Source organism: Lissotriton vulgaris, chromosome 4_1 (assembly GCF_964263255.1).
Source record: "Lissotriton vulgaris chromosome 4_1, aLisVul1.2, whole genome shotgun sequence".
Lineage (NCBI taxonomy): Eukaryota > Metazoa > Chordata > Amphibia > Caudata > Salamandridae > Lissotriton > Lissotriton vulgaris.
The window spans coordinates 1,807,134,243-1,807,155,359 of NC_141691.1; the positions used below are offsets into that span (position 1 = coordinate 1,807,134,243).

General features: G+C 45.8%; 1 protein-coding gene across 1 annotated transcript in view; it reads left to right on the forward strand.

Moving 5' to 3' along the window:
- Positions 1-21,117, forward strand: part of LOC147724585 (fibrocystin-L-like) — a 505,554-nt gene that overhangs the window by 244,713 nt on the left and 239,724 nt on the right. The window contains exons 42-45 of the mRNA XM_086918064.1: positions 1,890-2,039; positions 4,839-5,013; positions 6,187-6,343; positions 13,635-13,791. Coding sequence (XP_086774190.1) covers positions 1,890-2,039; positions 4,839-5,013; positions 6,187-6,343; positions 13,635-13,791 — 639 coding nt within the window. The remainder of the gene's footprint in view (positions 1-1,889; positions 2,040-4,838; positions 5,014-6,186; positions 6,344-13,634; positions 13,792-21,117) is intronic.

Genomic DNA, 21,117 nt, shown 5'->3' on the forward strand with positions numbered 1-21,117 from the left:
AGAAAATTAAATAGAGGCAGTTGCCAGAAAAATTAAAATAAGAAAGTCCCTCAGCAGAATGCATTTCTGATATTTTACTGACCTCTACTGGTCGTTTTCTATCACAACAGTTAAATAGAGGCAGTTGAACAGAAGAAAAAGTGCCTAAGCGGAAGCAGACAAGTCCTAGGGCTGATCTTCAGAGCCCACAAAGTACATACACATATAAGTATAAACTAAAGTATATACAAGAGTAAGCATATACAAGAGGTCTTGAATGCTCAACCTAAAACCAGGGCTGGTCTGACATAACTGCCAAGGCTGTTTTGGGTTCCCAGTCTGGCCCTGCCTACAAGATTTGAACATAACTTTTAGAAAAAGTTCTTTCTGTCGACTTCCGTGTGTCTGCTCTGATATCCCCAAGTCTTATTTTCTATTTGGTAATTGCAGGTTTGCAGTCTTCATTTATGTATATGTCTCTTTATTTCTCTTGAGGCAAGGTACTGTTTAGTAATTTATGTTGGCATAAAGTTAACCATTGAATGGAACAACCATTGCCAGGCATTCAGTGGTTCACCAGCTGAATGTGTTTAATAGAGGTGAAATACTCTGCAGTAAAGTGCCACTCAACTAAGAATACCGCTGTGCCAGGCACTAACCTCAGCAGCGGTGATGTTGCATATTGCATCCAGTGGTATAAGTTTGCCGCTGGCACTACATACCACCAGTGATAATTAGCACTGCAGATAAATAAGGCCAGGGAGTACATTGCATGGAAACACCATCATCTCCAAGGGCTACAAAACTACAGCTTGGTGTAAATATTTACAGCTAGTGGGAAATATATTGTTTTCCAGAAATTAACTATGATTCCCAGAGGCCGCCTAGCCAGAACCCTCCACAGTCATCACTGGCTGTAGTTGAGCGCTGGTGATAACACATCACATAAAACGGAGTTTAAGGGAGAGGCAGGTTCTTCTGGTTTTGCCCATTCTGAGTGCAAACTAGTTTCCACCGGATCAGTGATAGAATATCAGAAACACAAATCTCGTGTGGACAGAATATCGTGTCAAAAATATTGAGGACGATGATATGGAGATCATAAGTGCAAATAGGAAAGTATAAAATTATTATTCTTAACTCCAAGTCTACCTACCTTGAAGATTTATATATCATCAAGGTACATATATGTGGAGTTATATAAGTACAACATTATGTACCCATAGAAAATGACCATCACAATATATTTTTCCTCAATGTTTTTGACACAATATTCAGACCAATGATATTTCCATTTCTGATATCACGTCCGAACACCATCCTTTATAATAGCATTAGTTGCTGTCTGCAAATAATATCTTCTGCAGAACTATTTATTAGCCTCTAACAAGGTGACATAAATTGTGACAAACGTCAAGATTTGTATGCTTACACCCGGAAATGAGAATCTTTCCATGGTATACAGAGCTATAGAGGGATAAAGCCTTTACAGTTTCATGCACCCCTAGGTTTAAGGTCAACTTGGAGCTCTTTCAATGTTGACTGTTAATATTCTGAATTTTCTGTCAATGCTTCTTCTGCTAATTGTGTATTTTGGATGTAGTGCAACTACTGTGCTTTCTATGGAATGTACACCCAACAGAAATATTACCTCTTTCTGTAACCCAGCAAAGTAGATTTAGAACCAAGGCAAATCTTCCCATTTTCAATAGGTCTTTTGTACAGAAACAATTTCAGGAGGGAGTGTGGTTTGGCGCGCACCATTCTGTGTTATTCCTCAACCAATAATACAGCACTGGACCACTCTCAAACTGCTTGACAAACCTTGACCTACAGCTTAGTTACTGAAATATGTGACTATTTTTAAGGTTTTTGTTTTTATACAAGTTATTTGCTTTCTTCCCTTTCAGGGAGCTTTGGTGGTGGTCAGAATTTGACAGTGGCTGGCACAGGCTTTGACAGAAATAACTCCCAAGTGTTCATCTGCAGCTCAGAATGCATTGTAAACAACAATCAATCTGATCCAAGTACCCTCATTTGTGAAGTGTCTCCCAGTAATGGTAAGTAGACAAGACGCTTAAGTAATTCAGAAAAATTCTAGAACTGCTTTTGACTCTTTTTTTCCTTCCATTGTGACTTGCTGCATTGACTCAGCTCAAGCAATGAAAAGTTATGCTGTAAATCAGCTCATGAAATGTATCACAGCTCTGGTAGCCAGTGCAGAATGTGTACTTTATGTCTACATATTGTTGGTATCTATTGCTGAATCTCCCAAGGTATCTAACAAATGTCCTTTCACTAACAATATAATCAAATATGTTAACAATTAGAAACTGCCTGTTGGATTCTGTGTTACTTTCCAGCACGCAGAGATAAACATATTTACCTTTCCTCCCTTTGGCAAACTCTTGTAAGCAGAAAAATCAATACCCAAAGAAACCGCATGTAGTCTTATGTCTACCAGCACAAAAGAATAACAATGCCATCAAGAAAGGACATACATGTTCACATCAGTTTTAGTTATAAACACAAGACCTGACTGAACCAAATTCTTTAACCTACAAAAAAAAATACAATCAAGGGTTCAGGAGGTCATAGCAAACTGAAACACAAATAAGGGAGATAATTGTAAACCCAGAAAAACAAGCAAACACAAAATAGCTTGTTGCTCCTAAACATTCACCCAATGGCAGCAGTTCATTGAAGTTACTCATTGAAAGGGAAGCAGCCAGCCATAAACATTCCTTGACAGGCAAGATGGACACTGCTAGCAGCCTTAATATGATGTAGAGATTCTTCCAGGGTGACATCCTGGGGATTTTTCAGAAATGTCAACATTGTAGCAATCTTCAGACACTTCAGGATACGTTCTTCCTGTTCTACTTCAAAGGAGTTCAAGTACTCTCTACCAGCACTATCTGTAAAGCCTTACTGAGCATTGAAGTCTCTTGGCATGGAAAGGTCCTATGTATTAAATGAAGCAGGTTTGACCGCCTTTTTTCAGACAAAAATATCTAAGCCACCTCTTCATCCATTTTCTGGGCTATTTATCTGGGTTCCTATGTGGAAGCTAAAAATGTCTTCCACATAGACTGACAATGTGTGAGCTGAAACTGAGTTTTCCAAGCAAGGTTCAAAAGTAGGTGTAAACTAACCATAGCTAAAATCTGCATCACATTAAGCACTTATAGTCGGCTCAGACAGAAATGAGAACTATCCTATTCTCCTTAAGTCACACAATTAAAATAATTACCTGGAATCTGATTATTTGTTGATTATCAGACTAACTTATCTACACATGTAAATATGGGTGTTGAGTGCTTTAACCAAACCTGAAATCCAATTTAAAGTGAAGTAATATGTATATTGATTTGGGGAATAGGGTCTGCAGCATAATGTTGACATGGCCCAGCTCAGCAGGCAGCTGACCTAAATGGAGAAACAAGGCAAAACATCCTTTGTCCCAGTTTTCATAACCGCCCCTCTGCACTAGGCTAGGCTACATAATACTAATACATCTGTCTTTGGAGGTGTGAGATATTAATAACTACCTAAAAATTACCAAGCCAGGCCACAGTACTACTGAAAGAATAAAAGCATAATGTTTAGATAGCACATCATGCTGTTTCAGGCCTCCTCCCACAGTGGAATTACAAAAACCTGTGTTCGAAATCGAACAAAAAGAGGGGGTACATAAAGTAGATGGACCTCCTTACAAATATACTAGGGTAAGGAGTTTTACAATCATATGTAAAGCAGGTCTAGGTATGATCAATATTGACAAAAAAGGATATATGTAATTTAGGTAACATAAGAAATTAACTGAACATAGATATCTATTAATTCTTTATGGACTGCCAAGAGAAAATGGTCTCAGAATCCTAGAATAATCTGTGTCTTAAGTATTCAGAAAAGATAGATAAACAGAGAAATACAGAGGCACCCAAAGAAGTCTAATCATTATATAGTGTGACCAATAAAAAATGTGTTGAAAGCTCAGAGTTGTGTTGGTCTGGATTTAATCTTTTCAAGGTTGTTCACATTTCTTGCGTAAAAACCTGTTACAAACAGACACATGTTTTGTCATCTAGACTTTTTCACGGCTGATGTCTGCACTCAGTGCCAGTATTCTAATTTTGAAAAAGCAATAGTGTACAATTTACGAACAGTATTTTTGCAACAAGTGTAATAATTTGCTAAGCAATTTACGTAATAATAGGTCGGTTTGCAAATTACCAATTCATAATTCATAGTGTGTTGCAATTTGACCAACGTCATGAATATTACTGAGGTAGATCTCAAATTGTGATCCACTAGGAATCACAGCCATCACAGCGATGATGAACTGATGGCAGGTCAGGAGGCAACCATGTTTATGATTGCTTTTAAATAAAGTCATTGTTTTCCTTAAATGCAACCTGGTTTCCTTAAAGGAAAACGGGATACATTTAAAAAAAAAAATGAAAGTGTCATCTTTATTTTCTAAGAGTAGTCAGTGAATTATATCACCTCTGACTACTCTTAAAAATACTTTTGTCAACCTTCACAAAGTCAAAGGTGTCCATTAAGGACCCCTTTCTATTTGTGAATGGGTTACCACTTCCTTTGAGGTGTTGGTAAAACATTAATGTTTTCAATTGCCAATCCAATCCCAAAAGTCCTCAAAAGAGGTGGACACTGCGCAGCCTATTCTGGTCTTTGGGAGACACAACGAACCCTTTTGTTATTACGCCATATTTTTCTCTTTTTCTTAAAACGTTATTGTTTTAAAAGCAACATTTGTCATTATCAAAATCATTTGAGGCGCCAGATTACAGATACACAACAAAATAATATCTCAATTGTGCTTGTTTTTACAGGGACTGGTTCTACGGAAGTCTGCAGTGTACATGTGATCAATGACAGAGACTCAGTCACTCTTCAAGATGCCTATACCTACCGGTCTTCTTTGACCCCCATAGTCAATGATGTGACTCCAAGAAGAGGAGGCACAGGAGGAGGCGTGCTCCTCACCATAACAGGAACAGGATTCAGGTACCAGCTTCACAAAGACCCCATGGGACAATACTTCAGTAGATGGTGAAGCATTTTAAGTACAAAGGACACATATTTATATTGAAGAATGCGCCATTCTACAACTGGGAAGTATAACCTAAAAATAAGATAACTGTTAGTTCGAAAGACTAAGAAATTCCTCTGCAAAACAACAAAGTAGATGTTCATGAACACAAGAGACAAACTTTTATAACTTTCACATAAAAGCCTTTCACATTATGGACATAAACATATTCCAGTGTTTCAGGCAATACATTGGACATATCCCCCCTTGTCCTTGATAACAAATATTGATTTACTCTGGTTGTCATTGGATTATTTACAAATGTTTCCATTTTTAAGACAAAGGGCCTGATTTACAACATGGAGAACGGGCGTTGTGCCATCCAGGTGACAGAGTAAAATTCTCCATAACCCTGATGGAGAACCTGTACTCCAAAGCTAGAAATGTCTGCCAGCTCAGTGAACCTCTCTTACATTGACTGGAACCCCCATCATGGAGGTTCCTGTCAATTGTATTAAACGTTTGGCAGAGGGATCTCACAAGACGATGGTACTGTTTGTCAAACTTTTAACAAGTCTTCTAATTGTCAAAAACACAATCCCAAAGCAGGATTTTGTTGTTGAAAATCAAAATCACAAATTACCCCTGCACCATGGGAGTTGTGTCCCATTGTGCAGGTGTAATTTTGTAGTTTTCAGTGCCCCTTAACGGACAGTGAAAACTGGTCATTTGACTGCAGACTCTAAATTGGGCAGGTGGTCAAGTGGCCAATCCTCCGACTCCATTGTGGAGTCGGAAGTGTTTGTTAGCAGTGGAGACAGAGTAGTTTCTGTCACTGACATACTGAAGTTCTATACAACTGTAAATGAGGTGGGCTGGACATCAGTTTGGCGGAAAGATTTCTTTGCTGCAACAGAGTACACTCTCCACCAAATTCTAAGTCAGGGCTAAAGTTTTGTAATAAGTATTTTAAGTCAGAATAACTCCACAATTTTTCTAATAATGTTATTATACTATATACCACCCCTTTGTAAGGTTTATTAAGGACAATACGGACTTAAGAGAGCTATATGCAGCAAAGAAAACAATTACCTGTAAATCCAAGTTATGCACCTTTAAATTCTGAGTGCTTTCCTTGTTTTCCACAGCTCAATTACTACAGATGTTGAAGTCACCATTGCAGGAGATCCATGTGAAGTTGTTTCTTCAAACAGTACAAGCATCATATGCAGAACAGCTGCACATTTTCCATCAGAGCGGACAAAAGTGAAGGTCAACATTGGGGGCCACGGAATTGCAAAGCTGGTAATGACAATACAACCCCTCCTCACCCTATTCACTATCTATAGGAACAAGAGATACAGTTTATAAGAAGCAAGCGCTGTGTTTATTCTAATCTCGTTCGTAGAAGTTAAAACATTACCCCCAGGTCCCTACGTCCTCGACACCTTCAAAACTAATGAGATGTTACTATCTCTGACAGAAAAAAGAAAAAGAAGGAATGCTGGACCTACCCTCCCCCTCCCGCCGGGAGTACATAAGGGTACATGTCCCAGCATTCCCTCTGTTTCTTTTTTCTGTCATTCTGACAGGGATTGCTGTGGCTCGTGGAGCTTGGAATAGGCTCCTGCGCCGAACTTACCTCCGCTGGGGCTTCGTTGTCCTCGGCAACTTGGATGGCCTCTCCCTCCCTGCCGGGCTTGGGGGGAGTGGCGCGGGCTGCTTCTGACGCTCCTCTGGGCCGCGCGTGGATGTTGGACCGCGTGGGCCTCGCGTCTACCCCGATGGCCGCCCCTCCTGCCTGCCGGGCTTGTTAGGGGGCGCGGCCGCCTTCGCGTCTTGGGTTGGCTGGTTTGGGACTGCCTTCCTGTTATGGCGCTGCCTGACTTCCGGTTTGGGACGTAGCCAGGCGCTTCTGCCCGGTCTTTTTTTTTACGGATATAAACGGGGGCAGCTGGTGAGTACCGCGTAGCGGTGTTTATTTCCTGTGCTGTTTGCTGGTTGCTACTGCCTCCTGTGTTGTTCCTTGCTGTGCAGGATGGGGAAAAGTTCGAGGAAGAGGCATCACAGGGAGAGGTCCTCTTCTTCTTCTTCTTCCAGTGTCTCACGTTCTCCTTCTCCTGCCCGGTCCAGACGCCGTGGTGGGGGTGGGGATGCGCGCTTGAAGCGCTTGATCAGGGAGACCCTTTCAGAAATGGGTTCTGGTGGAGCCGGACGCAAGGTTCCTGCTGCGGCTTCAGGTGCTTCTGCTTCTTCTGGTGACGAGTCGGCTTGGGCTGGGGACTCTGAGCTGAAGGGGAAGTATATTGACAAGGACGCTCTTCCTGGTATCCTGATGCACGTGAAGCAGAATATGGGCTTTGCTGATGACGCTGGGGGGTTCTTTGCTCCGCCAATTCCAGAGTTCTGCCGCGGTGGATGTTCCTGTTCATCCCTTTATTAAGGATGTCCTGAAGAGGGAGTGGGCTGATCCGGATCGCATTCTGGTTTGACGTTTTATGGCCCGTCTTTACCCCCTCCGGGATATGGCTACGGATCTTCCTGATTCGATCCCCATTGACTCCTTTGTTGCGAGTTTGGTGGGTCGCACTTCCTTGTCTGAGGACGCTGTGCTGAAGGACCCTGTGGATAAGAAGGCTAACGGGGCTCTAAGGAAGGTTTATTCTGGCTCTCATCTGGCCTTGAGGGCCGGTGTTTATGGTACTTATTTGTCGCAGTCTCTGCTGTCGGACATTAAGTCTCTCTACCAGTCGATGGACGATGCCACAGACTGTTCAGGTCTTCTTGAACACATTGAGCGGCAGGTTGAACTTCTGTCCGATGTGTCTTTTGATGTGGTACGCGCTGCTGCTCTTTCTGGTGGGGCCTGTGTGGCGGCTCGTCGCAGTCTTGTTCTTAAGGACTGGAAGACAGACTCTGCGCAGAAGGCTTGTGCCTTGCGTTTGCCCTTTCAGGGTTCTATGCTGTTTGGGGGGGAGTTGGAGACCAAACTGCACAAGCTGTTTAAAGAAAAGAAACATTCTTCTTCTTTTAAGGGTTCTGCTTCTGCTCCTGCTTCTTCTGCCCCCTCTAAGTCTAAATTTTTCTTTCGGCCTTCCTTTCGTGGGAAGTTTGGGAAGGGCCGAGGGAGGTTTTCTTCTGGCGGGGGTCGGGACCGTAAGGCTAGGTCTCCTCCTCCCCCGAAACCTCGCTCCTGACTCTTTGGCTGTGGTTCCCGGGTTGTTGGTAGGAGGGCGGCTGCGCTTCTTCCTGGATGCCTGGGTTCAGTCATGTTCAGACGCTTGGGTGTTGGATGTTCTGCGGGAGGGTTACGAGGTGGAGTTTTCTGTTCCCCCTCCAGATTCCGGCCTCCGCCCGACTCCCTGGCCTGCTTGCCGGTCCAGGAGGGCCCACCTAGTTCAAGGGGTGGAGGATCTTCTTGGGAAGGGCGCTATTCAGGCGGTTCCTCCTTCGGAGGTGGGGTTGGGCTTTTATTCCCTGATTTTTCTGGTGCCAAAGAATACCGGGGGTTTCCGCCTGGTCCTGGATTTGAGGGTCATGAACCGGTGGGTGTTGCGGATTCCCTTCCGTATGGAGACCTTGCAGCGGATTGTTCCTTTGGTGCTGCCGGGTCACTTCATGTGTCCCCTGGATCTGCAGGACGCCTATTGCCATGTTCCGGTGCATCCCAGGTCCCGTCGATTCCTGAGATTTTGTGTTCAGGGGCGCCACTTTCAGTTCCAGGTTTTGCCCTTCGGCCTTCGCTCTGCCCCGAGGGTCTTTACGAAAGTTGTCGCCCCCTTGGTTGCCTGGCTTCATCTCCAGGGGGTGATGGTGTATCCCTATTTAGACGATTGGTTGATCCATGCTCCCTCTCGGGACCTGTTGTTGGAGGCGAGAGAGTTGGTGTGCTCGAAGTTGCGGCGGCACGAGTTTCTGATCAATCTGCCGAAGTGCCGGCTGACTCCTTCGCAGGATCTGGTGTTCATTGGGGCTCGGTTTCGCACGGACCTCAACCGTGTGTTCCTGCCGGATCCTCGGGTTGTGTCCCTGTTGTCCCTTGCTCGATGGTTCCGGGCGGGGGGTTCCTTTCGAGTGCGCCTCTGGTTGCGTCTTATGGGTCTGATGGCAGCGACTGTCTTTACGGTGGCTTGGGCTCGTTTTCACCTCCGCCCCTTGTGGTGTTACCTTCTGTCTCTCTGGGATCCGTTGTCCCGTGATTGGGAGTGTCTGGTGCCCGTGTCTCCTGTAGTCCTGCCTGCTCTGCTTTGGTGGTCAGATCCCGTCCATCTGTCTCAGGGGCTCCCCTTGCAGCCCTCTCCGTCGCTGGTCTTGACGACGGATGCCAGCGCTTTGGGGTGGGGGCGACCTTGGGTTCTCAGTCCCTTCAGGGTCGTTGGTCCCGGCTGGAGAGTCGCAGGTCTTCCAACTGGCGGGAGTTGACTGCTGTGTCCCGTGCCATGATGGGATTTCGGGTGTGTTTGCTGGGCAGGAACGTCCTGGTGAGGTCAGACAATATGGTGTCGGTGGCCTACCTCAACCATCAAGGGGGGATCCGTTTGGCTTCCTTGAACGCAGTGGTGGCTCCTTTGTTTTGTTGGGCGGAGGGTCATCTGCTGTCTCTGACTGCGATTCATATCAAGGGAGTGGACAACTGTGCGGCGGATGTCCTGAGTCGCTGCTTTCCGGCTCCTCTGGAGTTGTCTCTCACCCGGGTTGCGTTTCGGCTTGTGTGCGGGAAGTTTGGGCGTCCCTTTCTGGACCTCTTTGCCTCCCGGCTGAATGCGCAGCTTCCACGCTTCTGCTCCAGGTTTCAGCAGGAGGGTTGTTGGGGGGTGGATGCCCTGTCGGTTCCCTGGCCGTCCCGCCTGCTCTATGCCTTTCCCCCTCTGGCACTGATTCCCAGGTTTCTGTCCCGTCTGTGTCTGGAGGATCGGGAGGTGGTTGTGGTTCTGCCCTTTTGGCCTCGGAGGTCTTGGTTTCCGACGGTTCGTCTTCTGGCTGTGCAGGGCCCTTGGTTCCTCCCTCTGTCCCCGTCTCCCCTGCGGTCCTCCCCGCCCCTGCCTCTTCTCCGCTTGCGGCTATCGGTGTGGAGGTTGAGAGGCAGGGGTGGCGGCGGCGTGGGTTCCCGGAGCATTTAGCTGCTGCCATCCAGGGTTCCCGTAGGCCTACTACTCTCCTGTCCTATGATCGCCACTGGGGTAACTTCAGTCGTTGGTGTTCGGCCTTGGACCTTTCCCCTTTGCACTGTTCTTTACAGGCGGTGCTTCAGTTTTTGTGGGAGGGTTTTGAGAAGGGTTGGGCTGTGTCCACCTTGCGTGCCCAGTGGGCAGCTGTCCGGGCTTTTCGTTCCCCGTGGGGTAATCTTTCTGATGATGAGGACTTGGTCTCCAAGCTGCTCCACGGTTTTTCTCTTTCTCATCCGGTTTCCCGGCCTTCCTTTCCCCTGTGGGATTTGGCCTTGGTCCTTCGGGCCTTGATTGGTCCTCCTTTTGAACCTTTGTCGGAGGTGGATTTGAAGTTTGTGACCTTGAAGGTTGTGTTCTTGGTGGCCATCACGTCTGCCCGGCGCCTTGGCGAGTTGGGGGCCTTGATGTCTCGGGAACCTTTCCTGTCCTTTTCGGAGGATGGGGTGGTGCTCCGCCTTGATTCCTCCTTCGTGCCTAAGGTCGCTTCTCAGTTTCACCGGTCCCAGGAGTTAGTCTTGCCTGCGTTGGGTTCTGTTCTGGATTCCCCGGGTGGTCCCTGTTGGTCCTTGTTGGATGTGTGCCGGGCTTTGCGTGTTTATCTTGAGCGCACAGCGGCTATCCGGATGACTGACTCCCTGTTTGTCTCTTTTGGGGCTGCTTCCCGTGGGCGTAAGGCTTTGTCTGTGTCCATTGGTCGCTGGCTGAAGCAGGTCATTTCCTTGGCCTATTCTCTTTCTGGGTCCCCTCCTCCTGTGGGTGTTCAGGGTCGATCTACGAGGGGGGTGGTGGCCTCCTGGGCTGAGATCCGGGGTGTCCCTCTTTCTGAGATTTGTAGGGCGGCCACTTGGGCTTCTTCCAATACTTTCATCAGGCATTACCGTCTTCTCAATTTGCTGGGTGATGAGGGCGGTTTTGCTTTGGGGGTGTTGGGTTGTGTTCGCCCGTGATTTCTGTTCTGTGCTCAATAAATGCCTGTTTTTTTTGCTGTACTGGTTGTTTGTTGTGTTTTTTGGGATGAATGCCGGAGTTTGCTTTGGTATGTCTCATTAGTTTTGAAGGTGTCGAGGACGTAGGGACCTGGGGGTAATGTCCTATTACTTCGGGTAATCTTCATTACTCCGGGTCCCGTAGTCCTCGACACCTTCATGACTTCCCTCCCTCCCGCCCTGTTTGCCGGCCTTCATCCTTTGGCTTGGTATTTCAGAGGGAATGCTGGGACATGTACCCTTATATACTCCCGGCGGGAGGGGGAGGGTAGGTCCAGCATTCCTTCTTTTTCTTTTTTCTGTCAGAGATAGTAACATCTCATTAGTTTTGAAGGTGTCGAGGACTACGGGACCCGGAGTAATGAAGATTACCCGAAGTAATAGGACAATACTAGCCCCTGTGTGCACTCAGTACTCTGTTGCGAAAAGTGTGGTAATCACTACAGTATCCAAAGAGTGCCATTATCGTGCTGTGTTTGCAAACTCATTTGTAACTCAGCACCAGTCCACCTTCCTGACAGTGTGGACAAATGAGGCCCAATTAGGGCTAATATGGGTACTCATTGTATCATTATGTGAAAAGCATAGAAAATACGTAAACATCCATAACAAAGTTTGACTATACTCTTTTTCTACTAATAACTGAAACACCAAAAAATGAGATTTTTTCTGCGATGGTGTTGAAAAAATAAAATGTCCAAATGGCACCATTATGGCTGTCTCTACTTTGATACATGCAGACCTACCAAGCAGCTGTTTTTTAGTATCCAGTGTCGTGGTCGTAATGCTTTCAATTTCAGAGCCTTAACCAGCAGGAGCTGCTATAATGCTCTGTCATTTGTTTTAGAAATTATGGGCCATTAATATGGCAAAGTCACGCAGCGCAGCATGTCAACTTGCTGTGCTGGTTGACATGGAAATGGCAGGAATGTGCAGTGTTTAATAGAATACATTGTATTCCTGCCTATGTCCCTTCACTGATGCCATTTTGGCTCGCTAGCACCAACACAAGCAACCTTGCACCATGGTGCACAAGGGGCCTGCGTTGCAAGAATGATTGTTTTTGTGCAGGAAGGGGGCCCTTCCTACAAAAAAACAATCCCCTGAGGCATTTTCCTCTTTCTATGTGTGCTGCAAAATGTAACGAGGAGAAATAAATATATTTCTTGCCTCACCTGAGAAGGCGTTTACATTTTGGTCCATTCCCAGGTCTACCAGCAATGGTAAATCTGGTAATGTGTAAAACTCCATGGGAGTGACGTGGGAACACCCACGCAACGTCCATGGCATGCTTTTCCAGGGCAAAATAATATAACACAGCGATTTGCACTCTTTTGCATCACTCTGATGTTATTGAAGCCACTCAGGGTCACGCAAGGTATCCTTGCATGACTTCATGAACCACATTTTGGGCTTGTGTCGTGCATGCACAACGTTCTGTGGAGCAAGCACAACACAACCCCACTCATAAATATGCCCATATCGTTTTTTCTCAAACATGAGCAACTACTGCCCATGTGCCCCTAACTGACAAAAAAAAGACATTTGAATGTGAAATGGTGCTGCATTGATGTAGCCCCTGCTATAACCTGGGCCCTTCTGATTGAGCAGTGGTTGGGCAAGGTGGGGCAGAAAGAGAATAAAGGGCTGTGTGACTTGTAAAAAGGCCCAATATTCCCCACGTTTCTTCATGTTTGTGTGTGTTTATGGATAGTGCTGACTAGCTGTGAAGAAAGTAAGCACTTACAAATGGGCACCTGAAGCTGAACATTAGAAGGCTTTGTGCCTTCTCTAGCGTCCCTTTCTTCCACTATTTAACCTGGGCATACTCAATTCAAATCAACCAAGACCTCTTTCGGCACTGTGGTGTTTGATGACGAGAAACGCGCGGAGGCAAACTCTGATGGGAGAGTTACTGTAAGAAATGGACCTCAACACAAAACGGGCAGTTAATACAAACTCTTTATTTATAACTTAAAACATTTAAATGCACGCTTTAGCATGTTGAGTCAAGGTCCCACCCAGCTGTGGTAGGTCTAGTTTATTTTTTATATCTGAATGTTCTTCATCATTGATCGGTGAGCTTGTGTGGGTGGTTGTGTGAATGCACAATGAGTCAATAGATGGATAAATGCTCACCTGCTCAACATTCCAACCCACCATGCATATAAAATCTCTTATCAACGAGGAAGCACTCTAATGCTTATCTGCAGATTGTCGGTAGTTTTCTGGACACTGCTATCATGCCATTTACATTTTGATTACCAATTTGATTGGGCTGTCCATCAAGCACATTGAATACCTTAAGGTGTTCCTTTTAAAATAACAAGTAACTTTTCAATACGTTTGTGTTATAAAATGTTATTTTGTTTAGTTCTTAGACCACCAAGACTATATGCTTATTAATATGACTATATTGCTTGTATATTGCTTGTATTACAGGACCAGGCTGACTTCTTCTACATTGATGTTTGGTCCTCCAATTACACTTGGGGAGGTGCATCACCTCCTTGTGACGGCGATTTGGCTGTTATCACCGAGGGACAAACAATCCTGCTAGATGTAAACACCGCTGTAATGAAGATGCTCGTCATTCAGGGTAAATATGGAATCTTTATTTTAATTTACATATCAAGTTTGGTGAACAAAATAATCATGGAGGACATCAATGATATGAGACAAAGGGGTGAATTTGGAATTCATGGAATCACTCAAGGGAATGACCTCAATAGAGACTGTGTTAGAACTGCATGAAAAGCAACATGGGCATCTGAACACATTTGAAACCAAAAAGCTTTGAAAAAGAGTATGCTTAGAAATGATTAACGGTTCGGAATCTGGGGCACATATAGTGTATGATATGAGACCATAAATTAGAACATTTGAATTAAAACCCGCCTGCCTGGCCTGCACACAGACTGTCCTGTTCTCCTATTTCTCTCTGGCAACATCAAAAAATATCAACATTAGGTCTGTCTTTAGGTTCCAAGCCAGCAGCTTGTAAATAAAAAAATAAATCAATAAGCAATATACATATATACCTACATAGAGGCACTTTGCGTCAGACCTCGTCATCCGTTGTTCTGTTCACCTGTCATTCACATGTTGATTCTGCCCACCACATATACTGATTGGAGCAATGGGTCAGCCCACTTTAGCCATTGGCTCACTTGCGCTGTAATAGACAGTTTTTTTGTCATATTATGTGAGTACGTTATCCAAAAAAAAGAGTGCCCTTATTTTACACCTGCTTTTTTCTTTTCCTCTTTTGTGGTCATCTTTGTGTGGGTAAACTATATATTCGGCTAACAGTAATTCAAAGCCAATTGTGCATTTACTTTCCACCAAGAATAATATTCTTATGCTATGATGTCCATTAAAACGAACAAGCATTTCCAGACTGGTTCTAAATATGCCTTTCTGCTAGGAAGCTCCCAGACATTTATATAAGTTAGTATTTCATTTATGTTTTTGTAATATGGTTCAATATTGTTATTGAGAGGGCCTGGTAATCTCATGAACTATGAGGTGAAGGATGAGTGGTGTGTAAATGTCACTAGGAACCTATGGTGGAAAAGCAGGACTATATTACACCTCCCCTGTTATGTATTTTTGTATAATATGTGCATTTTGGGGGTCTTTACATTGAAAAAGCTGTTTTCTTCAAAGTACAGCTACAAATATGCATTGATACGAATTAGAATGTTTAAGGTTACTGTTTGAGTTTGAGTTTAAAAATATTTATATAGCGCACTTTCACCAGCGGTTTCATGGCGCTGCAACAGACAGACCCCCAGCGTGAGAGTGACAGAAAATAATAAGAAGGAAAACAAAAACTGCAAGTGATCTAGTTAAAAGATTTAGCAAATAGATGGGCTTTGAGTTTTTTTCCGGAATTGAGGGTAGAGAGTTAAAGATCTAAGCTCTAAAGGCAGGGAGTTCCATAGGACTGGGGCAAGGGTCGCAAACTTCGATCCTCCCCATTTCTTCCTCCGGAAACGGGAGACTGATAAGAGGGATTGCGTAGATGAGCGTAGTTCCCTAGTTGGAACATAGGGAACGATCTCGGATGTAATGAAGGCCGGAGCCGCGCCCAGTCGTGCTTGAAAGGTGATAGAAGCAAGCTTAAACTGGACGCGTTCACGAACAGGGAGCCAGTGTAGGGATTTGAGAAGGGGTGTTACGTGATGGGATTTTGGAAGATTGAACACCAACTGTGCCGCCTGGTTCTGGATCAACTGCAAACGCCTTAAACTATATGCAGGTATACCTGCATATAGGGCGTTGCCATAATCCAGGCGGGAGATAACCATCGCCAGGATGATCAATTTCAAGGAATCAAAAGAAAAAAAGCGTGATACCTTGCTTATGGTGCGTAGTGACAGAAAAGAAAAGGACACCACAGAGCTAACCTGGGAGTGAAGAGTGAGCTGTGAATTAAGTTTAATACCTAATGTTTTAACTGAGGTAGAAGGAACCGGGGGAGAACCAAGGGAGGGGGCCAAAAAAGTGAAGACCAGGGACTGGATGAACCACCCGTCAACACCAGCTCGGTCTTGTCCGGGTTGAGTTTCAAGTGGTTGTGGTTCATCCAGTCCCGGATAAAAATCATAATAGACTGGAAATTTACGATGGAAGCAGGGGAAGAAGACAGATTGAAAACAAGTAGGAGGTCATCCGCATAATTGTATACGCTGACCTCCATTTGCTGCAAAGAAAAAATAAGGGGGGCAATATAAAGGTTAAACAAAAGAGGTGAAAGGGAGGAACCTTGGGGAACCCCGCACTGAACTTTCTGGAAGTCCGCAGAAAAATCACCCAGGCGAACAGCCTGGGTGCGGTCCCTCAGGAAGGAGGATAACCACACCAGGGCGGTACCCCCGATCCCCGCCGCCCTGACACGGGAAAGCAAGATGGTATGGTCAACCGTGTCAAAGGAGGCTGAGAGATCGAGGAGGGCTAAAGCCTGGGCCTGGTTGGTATCCATTCCCTCCCTGAGGTTGTCAAGGACCGAGAGTACTACGGACTCCGTAGAGTGTGCGGGGCGGAAACCAGCCTGGCGAGGAGCCAAGACCCCATACTCCTCCACAAAAGTGCTCAAAGAACTGGTGACATGACGTTCGAGCACCTTAGCCAGAAATGGTAGGAGGGAGATGGGGCGATAATTGGTGGGGACCGAAGGGTCTGCCCGGGCTTTTTTAGGATGGGAACAATAACTGCTGTTTTCAGTGAATTGGCTACAACCCCCTGAGAAAGAGAACTGTTGAGGAAGTGGAGAGGGGGATCTGGACAAGTTGTATAAATATGGCGAAGGATGTGGGCGGGGCAAGTGTCTAGTGGGGAGCCAGATTTAACAAGGGGAATTATCGAAGTCAGGGATTCCTTGGTTAAGGGAGGAAGGGCATCGAGTTGTCCCTTAGGTGGAGGACACTGAGGGTCAACAAAAGTAGGGGGGGTGTGGGAATGTTGGCTTTAATAATAGCAATCTTCTCAATAAAGAAATTATTTAAGGAGTGACAAAGGTCCTGGGAAGGGGTGGGCTTAAGAGATGTCCTATCAGAAAATGCCAAATTGTGGACAATCGAGAAAATTTCCCTCGGTTGATTCTCAGCTGCAAGAATCTTTGAGGAAAAGTAGGCCGTTTTTGCAGCCAAGATGGCCTTCTTGTATTGAGCCAGGATAACGATAAACTCAGATCTAAGTAAGGGACAGTAATTCCTCCTCCAGGCACGCTCCGCTCGGCGTACCGCTAGTTTGATGGTCTTGAGATCCTCGTTAAACCACAAGTTTGCATCCTTTTCCCGCTTTGAAGTTACCCGCTTCAGCGGGGCAATGGAATCGCAGCCTGAGGAGAGCCAATGTTTAATGGCAACGGCCTGAGAAAGAGTGGATAGGCCTTGTAGGGTGGGATAGGAAGAGGTTAATAGTGCGGATAGATTCTCCGGATCCACTCGGCTCCATGAGCGGACCCAAACATTTTTGGGGAGCGGGGGCCTAACAGTGGAGTTGATGGGGAGGGTAAACGAGATCAAATGATGGCCAGACCAGGTGCAGGGTGAGATGGATAGGCAGTCTATCGGACAGTTCAAGGACCAAATCTGATCTAAGATATGTCCTCTGACATGAGTGGGAGAATGGACATGTGACACAAAGTTGAGGGATTGAAGGGTATCTGAGAACTCTCTTGAGGACGGACATTCCACTCGGTCTGAAGGCCAGAAATTAAAGTCTCCAAATAATAAGATAGAAGAGTTATTGACCGTAAGTGTGGCCAGTACCTCCTGAAAATCAGAGAGAAACAGTAAGGGTGATTGTGGGGGACGATAGGTGAGAACACAAGTAAGAGGGGGAGTGGTAGATGTAGTACGAATGGCAAGGTACTCTGTTGTGGCGATATCTGGCAAAGATAGGAGTTGGAAGGGGAGGTCAGCCCGGGTGATGACCGCTACACCACCCCCTGCCCTACCAGCAGAACGCTCTGCTCGTAGAGCGTAGTATGGAGCGGGGAGAGTGGCCAATAAGACAGGGAGAGAATCATCACTAAACCACGTCTCTGTTAGAAAGAGAAGGTCCGGTGCGTGAAGGTCCAGCAGCACCGACAGTTCGTGTGAATGGGCCACTGCTGACCGGGTGTTAAGGTAATAGGCCGAGAGGGTCCTGAGTGATACTGGGCTGGCATCTCCTCTGGGGAGTAGAAGGGGAATGGGGGGAGGGAGAGGGCGGGGAGATGAGGAGGCAGGAGACAGACCAAGAGAAGATATGCGGGAGCAAGTAAGGGCAGACAAAGGCCAGGTGCCATGGAGACTGCGGAGTTGAGAGGAAGTGTAGGTGATAAATTGGGCAGAGTGACGTGCCCCTAGCCCCGGTCGGCCGCGGACGGCACAGACGGGCTTGACTTATGCGCGACTTCGGCGCGAAGTCGGCGCTCCCGCTGCGCTCCCGCTGCGCTCCCGCTGCGCTCGTCCGCTGCGCTTACTCCAGGTCGCCATTTATGCCGTCTGCCGTGAGCCACTAGACCGCTCACCTGCACGGTGGAGAGGCAGGGCGGAAGTGGTGCAGAGCCAAGTAGGAAGTGTCGCTCGTAAGGAGGACCCTACGCACAAACGGCACACTGCCGGGGCGGACCGGGGTCGAGAGCGGGATTGAGGAGGTAAGCTGGCTAATCAGTTAGCAAAGTTCAAAATGCGGGCGCATTAGTAATATTCACATTACAAGTTTAAAAAATACACAAAGTGCACAACACAGCTCGTAGTCAGCTGGGTTGCTAGTTAAAAGTAAAAGTATCAGCGGCGCTGGAACACGCCCGTAGCCTGCCCACCACGGTTGTCTGCCACAGTTGTCTGACAGCGAGGCCAAACAGGAAGCAAGATATAGAAAACGCTTCTGCAGCCACTAGACCGCTCACCTGCACGGTGGAGAGGCAGGGCGGAAGTGGTGCAGAGCCAAGCAGGAAGTGTCGCTCGTAAGGAGGACCCTCCGCACAAACGGCACACTGCCGGGGCGGACCGTGGTCGAGAGAGGGATTGAGGAGGTAAGCTGGCTAATCAGTTAGCAAAGTTCAAAATGCGGGCGCATCAGTAATATTCACATTACAAGTTTAAAAAATACACAAAGTGCACAACACAGCTCGTAGTCAGCTGGGTTGCTAGTTAAAAGTAAAAGTATAAGCGGCGCTGGAACACGCCTGTAGCCTGCCCACCACGGTTGTCTGCCACAGTTGTCTGCCAGCGAGGTCAAACAGGAAGCAAGATATAGAAAACGCTTCTGCAGCCACTAGACCGCTCACCTGCACGGTGGAGAGGCAGGGCGGAAGTGGTGCAGAGCCAAGCAGGAAGTGTCGCTTGTAAGGAGGACCCTCCGCACAAACGGCACACTGCCGGGGCGGACCGGGGTCGAGAGCGGGATTGAGGAGGTAAGCTGGCTAATCAGTTAGCAAAGTTCAAAATGCGGGCGCATTAGTAATATTCACATTACAAGTTTAAAAAATACACAAAGTGCACAACACAGCTCGTAGTCAGCTGGGTTGGTAGTTAAAAGTAAAAGTATCAGCCGCGCTGGAACACGCCCGTAGCCTGCCCACCACGGTTGTCTGCCACACTGTGTAAAAATAAATTGTTTATAGAACAATCAATAATCGTTAGGCCCAGTGGGTATATGCAATTCTGGGGCTGTTGCATTTACCACAGATTTACGGATTTGAATCATTTTTGCCACATAATGAGCCACATAATTTCAGATCTCACAAAAATATTAATTTAGATAACCTGTGAATAAACCTAGCAGCTCTGACAATGGTACATCTCTGTAGAGTGGTTTGGGGCTGTCAATAATATGATGAAACACATATTTTGAAGAAAGCAATGAAATATCTATACTACTATTATAAAGAGAGAACACAAACCTTTGAGCCAGGTAAACTACAAAAGCAATGCACCAATCACTACACCCAATACACCATTTGAAAGGGGAGATGTGGCAGAAGGACATAGGCTATAGATATGTACACCATATACATCAAAAAAGCAAAAACGCCAAAAGTGGTAAAGTAGTCCCTTGGGGGCGTGGTCGTGGCCATGGGCGTCTCAAACAAGAAATGTGGGCGTTAACAGGGCCGTGCCAAGTGCAAATAACAAACATAGGCCAAGCGACTTCACAACACACTTACATATGCACACATAGAGCGGAAATGCGCTTTCACTGAATTTAGAACGCACAATATGCAGACATAGAGCGGAAATGCGCTTTCAATGAATTTCTAACAAACATTTGCAAATCCCAACACATACAGCGGAAATGCGCTTTCAATGAATTTAAATTCACACATACAGCGCGGTAACACCAATATACAAAAAAGCAGAGGTGCGCGCTATAAGAAATATACACACATTTGTTGCAGTTACCCAGACAACATTGACGCCTTCGCATTAAAAACCGGGCGGGCCTTCCATCGACGAGGAGTGTCAAATGACGCCACACAGGGGGCAGGATTAATCGCATACTTCACCAATCACAACGCACTAAAGAAAACACACACACGACTTCGGCTTACCCAAAAAAAAAGTCTTTAACTATTGGCCATTGACCAACGACGCCACAGGGGGGTAAACACGAACAAAAAAAGCCGACATTTCTTAACGGAGAAACGCAATAGACTGCGCATTCACGAGACTTTCCTCACATCTTGCGGACAAGATAAAACGCTTACAATAAGACATACGAATAACGAAAATAACACAACTGCCCATATTCACTCGAGCACTGCCAGGACTTCACCACACAAGTTCCAAAACAAAAGGGAAACTTCTTTGAAGGGATACAAAAATGAACACACGGAAAGAGCCTTTGAAAGAAAAAAAACCATTAGACAGGTGACACGACACTTTCCTCACATCTTGCGGACAACATAAAACGCGGAAAACAATACATACAAATTAAAAAAATAACACAAGTGGGCCAAATCAGTTGAACAGGGCCAGGACTTGCAGAGACAACTCTTCTGCGGGGCGGGCGGAGGCCCTGAAGCAGCCTTTTGCTCCCGGACAACGTCGGGACGGGCTGCTAGTTTAATATATTTCACCATTCCTGGTTAAACTGATGTCATAGTTAGGTGTTGGCTTGAGACACAAGATAACGTTAAAAAAAAAAAACTCTGAAAGTACACCAGTAATAGTTTAGTGTAGTAAATATAACTTGGCCCCTATCATGCACAGTTTATGGCCTCAGATATTACATAATCATTACGTTAAATTACATTATTTGATGACATCACTGATTGTATTTAAATAATAACTGTTGAAGTTGCTAATGAGATCAATCAATGATTCTGACACTGATGACAGTGTGCTATAGGCTTTATGTAGCAGGAGTAATACAACTACCTACATAAATGATTGCAATTTTATGATATTGCATGTACTTTTGCAAA